The sequence below is a fragment of the Herpailurus yagouaroundi genome, unplaced genomic scaffold, assembly GCF_014898765.1.
Source record: "Herpailurus yagouaroundi ecotype Mexico unplaced genomic scaffold, PumYag 197, whole genome shotgun sequence".
Taxonomy (NCBI): Eukaryota; Metazoa; Chordata; class Mammalia; order Carnivora; family Felidae; genus Herpailurus; species Herpailurus yagouaroundi.
Window position 1 is genome coordinate 3,798,965 of NW_024412428.1, and position 5,932 is coordinate 3,804,896.

At 47.3% G+C, this 5,932-nt stretch overlaps 1 protein-coding gene across 5 annotated transcripts in view; it reads right to left on the minus strand.

Moving 5' to 3' along the window:
- The window catches only part of MIPEP (mitochondrial intermediate peptidase), a 164,773-nt gene that overhangs the window by 104,680 nt on the left and 54,161 nt on the right, over positions 1-5,932 (minus strand). For all 5 annotated transcript variants that reach the window (XR_005782262.1, XM_040448037.1, XM_040448038.1 and 2 more), the window contains exons 11-12: positions 2,291-2,444; positions 751-828 (exon numbers count right to left, since the gene is read on the minus strand). Coding sequence is in view for 4 of the 5 variants with exons in the window: in XM_040448037.1 (XP_040303971.1) it covers positions 751-828; positions 2,291-2,444 (232 nt within the window). In the remaining variant the exon portion in view is untranslated. The remainder of the gene's footprint in view (positions 1-750; positions 829-2,290; positions 2,445-5,932) is intronic.

Here is a 5,932-nt window from a genome sequence, read left to right on the forward strand (position 1 = left end):
CTTTCTTTTTTTTTTAATGCCATGCTCTGAGACTCTCTCTCAAAAATAAACATTAAAAAAAAAAGAAAGAAAAGACTATCTAGGGTCAAATCCTAGCACTTCTAGTTGTGTGGCTCTAAGCAAGTAACTTAACCTCTCTGGCCTGTTTCCTCATAATGTCAGAGCTTAGTTCAAAAGGTTGAGATGAACATTCAAAGACACCATGGCTGGGATACAGAAGGGCTCCTAAAATATCCGCTGTCATTACCACTGTCGTTATAACCGTAACCCAGATAAAAATGGCAGACACAGGCGTATGTAATTATTTCCATAACCTTTATTACCTTTAAATTCCTCCCTAATTTCAAATTTATATACTCAGTAGCGGGGCGCCTGGGTGGCTCAGTCAGTTAAGCGTCTGACTTCAGCTCGGGTCACGATCTCATGGTCCGTGAGTTCGAGCCCCGCGTCGGGCTCTGTGCTGACGGCTCAGACCCTGGAGCCTGTTTCCGATTCTGTGTCTCCCTCTCTCTCTGCCCCTCCCCCGTTCATGCTCTGTCTCTCTGTGTCTCAAAAATAAATAAAAACGTTAAAAAAAATTTTTTTATATACTCAGTAGCTACCGTTAATGTCTTCTACACGCTAGGGAAGTACAACACTGAAATGTGTTCTAAATGTTAGGGAAGGAGAAAGGTGAGATGCAGAACGCACGGTGACACAGAAGAACTGTCAGTCCCTTCCAGAGAAATGGGTTTATAAAAAAAGCATCACCTGATGTGGCTTGCCCGCTCGCTGAAAAAAATCACAGTAAATGTACCCCAACAATCCTTCGGATTCATGAACCACAGCCTGGAAAAAAAGTACATTTAGGGGTGAATCAGAAACTAACAGTGGAAAAACATCCCTAATAAGAATCCATATATAAAACCCCCATCGCTGTGACCATGTCCACTCGGTTACATCGCACATCCCGCATCATCTCAAACCAGATTCCGTTTTCTCCTCCTCTCTCAGAGGATTTTGATCTGGGGATTCTGTCAGGAGAGGACACCTCCTTGTTCGAGCCCTTCATCCAGACCGCCAGCGCCCTACGCCACGGCCACCACACCCCGCTCTTCAGACTGTCCACAACCTCCCCATACACTTGGGGGTAAGCTCTGGCTGGACAGCGTTAGACCTCCATCTCACGATGAGCATTTATGCCCCCAAATGTTAACCCCTGAATCCAGACACGACAAAAGCTGGCTCCTGGCTTCAGCTGAAGACCAGTCATGTCCTTTATGCCCCTCCCTCCAACTGGGCCTGTAAAAGACACACGGCCTGTGGAGAACTCGACAGCTGGCCTCCAGCTCGCCTTGTCCGCCTTGTCACAACTTGAGGGTTCTGCCACGGGGAACCTCAGCTTTACGCCTCCCAACCTTCTCCTTGCATTTTGTCCTTTCACTCCTGTTACCAGTTTTTCTTTTACTCTATCTCCGCACTTGACCGGCCTCCGCCACTCTGTGAAGGACGCGCTCCACAAACAGGTATTTCGGGGCGGTGATGAAGCGTGCTCCTACCCGACCCTTTCGCGTCCGTCACCGCGCCTATCTATCTCCCGGAAGGCAGCCGGGAGCCCCTGAGGTGGCGTCCTTCTCTCCACATACAGGGAAGGGAGCAAGTGTGGGACACACACAGGCAGGAAGTCAAACGGCCTAACAACACAGAGCCTTTCTGACAGACAGATAAGTCAATACCGCCTCATAATCTTAAAAAGAGGAAAAAATAAACATATTCACGTCTCAAATACAGGGGGCCCTAACTGGAGAAGGGTGGACGCCAGGCTCGAAGTTATCATCAAAGAAGTCAAACCAGAGCACGGGAGAAAAATCAATATATTATGCAAATTATATATATATAAATAATTGCTCCCACAAGATGGGAAGGGGGTTGGGGAAAAAAGTACAAGTGACAGAGGCCGTGGATTCTGGAATTAACCGAAAGCGACACCGAGCAGTGCAGGAACGTGGCAAGTAATGACAAATGTCCCTTGAACCAGAATCTGTCAACATACGAAGGCTCAACGTTCCAACAAGTCCCTACGCTTCGCAGCTCTGTGTCTATCGATCCGAGGCAACAACCGATTTTAGAGAAAACTGGTGCTTTGTGCAGTGTCCCAAGTCAGAAGTGGTGATCTGGATTTTCTGGTGAAACGGAAATAAGGGGAGACAGGCTCTGCGAGGGCAAGGCTCACTTGAACGTGGAACTGCCAGAGGCTCCCTACCAGGCCCGAGAGACACGCGGGGCGACCCCACACGAACCGCACGCTTACCAGTTTGCGGACGCCCTCGCACCACACCTCTCCTTTCGCGGGCTGCTCGGCATACAACGTAATGCCTAACAGTCTGCCAAACAAAGTGTTGAGGCCTTCCATGCATGCTCCAAGGGAGAAAAATGGACAATACAAACTGGGCTCGATATTGTACCTGAAAGAAAGAAAAGAGGTTCAATGGTATTTTTGTTTACTGCAGTTTCTTAGGGTAAATCCAGGGAACTCTCCATGTAAAACCTAGGATCATCGCAGCTAGAAAAATGGGATTGAAAACAGAAAGGTAGATATATGTGTGTGTGTGTGTGTGTGTGTGTGTGTGTGTGTGTGTACACACACACACACACACACACACACATATATATTTTTTAATTTGACAGAGAAAGGGTGCAAGCAGGGGGGGAGAGAGAGAGAGAGAGAGAGAACGAATCCCACACAGGCTCACGCTCGGCATGGAGCCCAACGCAGGACCTGATCCCATGACTCTGGGATCACGACCTGAACCACAATCAAGAGTTGGACACTCAACCAACCGAGCCACCAAGGCTCCCTCAGAAAGGTATATTTCTATATCTTTTGAGGGATTTTCAGAAGAAAGGCAGTCCAGTTATTCTTAGTAGTAAAAGTAGTAAGTAGTAATTCTTAGCATTAAGAATAATTTTAGGAGTGCCTGGGTGGCACAGTCGGTTAAGCTTCCGACCTCGGCTCAGGTCATGATCTCGCACTCCGTGGGTCCGAGCCCCACATCGGGCTCTGTGCCGACAGCTCGGAGCCTGGAGCCTGCTTCGGATTCTGTGTCTCCCTCTCTCTGCCCCTCCCCACTCACACTCTTGTCTCTCTCTCTCTCGCTCAAAAATAAACTTAAAAAAAAAGTAATTTTAGTAATGAGCAATTAAGGTAGACACACCTTTCTGCAATCTTCATCCCTTTCAGGTTATTTACTTTCACTGACTTAACTAAGCAACCTATCTCAATTACCCACATTATACACATTCCTTCATGTACACCTGCAGACAAATCTGACCAGTGTGAGCTAGAATGGTAAAGTTCCCATTATGAAATATGGTGTATTCTAAAAATTTGTGACTTATATCGAATAAATAGCAAACAAACCCAAGACCTGAGGCATACTGAATGAATTTAAATTTCACCTCTAGTAGAATATTTGTTAGTGGAAAAAAACCTCTGTAACATATATAATCAGATCTTAATTTGTCTGTTTTACTATTATACACCTTAAAGAAGCACAATATACTGGCAAGCACAGTTATTATTCTTCACTCGAAAATGACTTTTTATGTCCTCTTCCAACATAAAGCAAAGCACACCAGGATACGTGATGCAAATGTCCATTTCTGAGTCATTCAGCCAGGCCAAACTTTACGACCACAGCTAGAAAGAATGGTCCAGAACAAGAAGAGGTGCTTGTTCTGTGTCCCCTCCGTGGAGTTAACAAAATATGTACTTATGGTGACAGAAGGTAGCTGGAGTTGTGATGAGCATAGCATAACTTGTCAAATCACTATGCTGTGCCCCGAAACTACCCGAGCTCTTGCGTGTCAACTGCACTTCAATAAAAAATAATTAAAATAAAAACATATATATATATATATATACACAAACTTACATGGAAAACAGACGCAAACTTACGCTTACTACTAAATGGAGGCTTGGATTTAGTGAGCAAGTGTAAATTACACCACAAGGGAGATTTTGGCTTCAGAAATCCACAAATATACAACGTAGTTCCTGATCGATTTCTCATACAAATAGACTCTCGCTGGTGAAAGGTACGTCGGCAGCCTAGTGCCCTCGCTCACTGATTCACACACTTGTGCAGGCTGCCGAGACAGCTGCTGGATGCTGGAGGTAAGGAATGGGGGGCGGGGGGGTGCCTGTAAGGAGCTCACTGTGAAGGAGGCAGACAGGTGGAGGGACCACCCTGGTCTTCCCGGCCTGGGCAGCACAGAGTAGGTGCTAGAGGTACTGCGGGAGGGCTGAGCGAACGACCCAGACAGCGGGACAGCAAGAGGGGTGATGACTTCACTTGGGGAGGGCAGCGTAGAGACAGGAAGGGGTCACAGAAAGGAATTCAGAAACGGGAGTCTGCTGGCTGGGGTGCGGATGGGGATTAAGGGTAGGGTCGAGTAATAAAGAAATTCCAGGGAGAAGCCGCAGTATGAAGTCATGAAACAACCTGGTAACTTCTACACCAGGTGGCTAATCAGGAGCGAGTTCAGGATGCGGGGGATAAACGGGAAGAGAGAGGGAGGCACACGTGGGCAGGGTCCAGAGAACTGAGGGCCTCACGCGTAAACCTGAGCGGTTGGGATCTTACGTTGTACGCACAGGGTCCCTCAACCTTTTATCACGTACCCCAATCGCTAAAAGAAGTCCTGAGTATTCAACCTTGATATATGTATATTTGTAAATCACATGTGCGTGCTGTTGTTCTACTACATTCCAAGACAAAAAAAGATCCATTCTTACAAGCTGAAATAAAGAAAAATAAATCTAAACGGAATTTCTAGTGCTGTATGTCCATACTCTCAGTGAACTGCTTACAGAATGGGAAACGGGAGACTGCCTCCGCAGGCAACAGAGAGGCAATGCGATGCTTTCTGGAACACTGCCAGGTGGACACCGTGGCGGGACGAATGCAGGAGCGGCAGAGAGAAAAGACGGTAAACGAGGGTCCGAATATAAGCAAAAGCGGTGGAGCAAGGATGAAGAGGCAGTTTTCAATTTGTTTTTGTTGGGCGATGAAGATGTTCGGGGCTGTGTGAGCGAGAAAGGAAGGCCTAGAATAACACACAGGGTGCCGGCGCGAGGAAATGCATGGATGGGATGGCAGGGTCACGAATCAGAGCGCCAGGCACAAAGAAAGAAAGGAGTGTGGGTAGGTTTGTGGGAGAAGAAAGGAGGCTGGGGTGCCGTCGGGGGAGAAGGATGATGGATTCGCGGAGAGCAAATTCAATTCTGGAGACACTGACTGTGAAGTGCCCATAAGATGTCAGATGCTCAGGATGTTGAAACTGAGACTTGCTCGGGTGGCAGAGCTGTGGGAGAAGAGCACTCACTGGGGAAGGGGCCCAGCAGCGGACCTTCCAGATGAAGAGACGCAAAGGAAGACAGAGAAGAAAAGTCAGAGCTGTCAGGGCACTGAAAGAAGGCACATCATGGAAACAGGGGAGAAAATGTGTTGTAAAAGCAGGAAATAATGGAGGTTTCCGGTGTCTGGTCCGGCACCTAAGGAGCCTGGGAGGCATCGCTCCATCCGAAAGACAAGAAAAATGCTCAACCAACTAAACATCAACAACTCTTCTTGTGTCCAGCAGAGAATTGAGGTCCCAGAACTGCTGCCCCCCAAATTATAAAGATGCTTGTCTGCTACAGAGAATCACAGTTCAGAGAACTCTCCAGTATATATAGACTAGCACCAAGGAGGAAAATTTAAACTACAATTGACAAATTGCTGGAGGCTCAGTGTGGACAAATCGGAGAATTCAAAACTATAGGGAGGCTCAGTTTAAGGGAGGATCCCCACACTTTTATGAGTTTTTACCTCTGGGAACCCTACCAGGTTCTCACAAGATGGAGAAAAATTCTCCCAATGCTTCCAGCGGGGGGGGGGGGGGGGGGGGG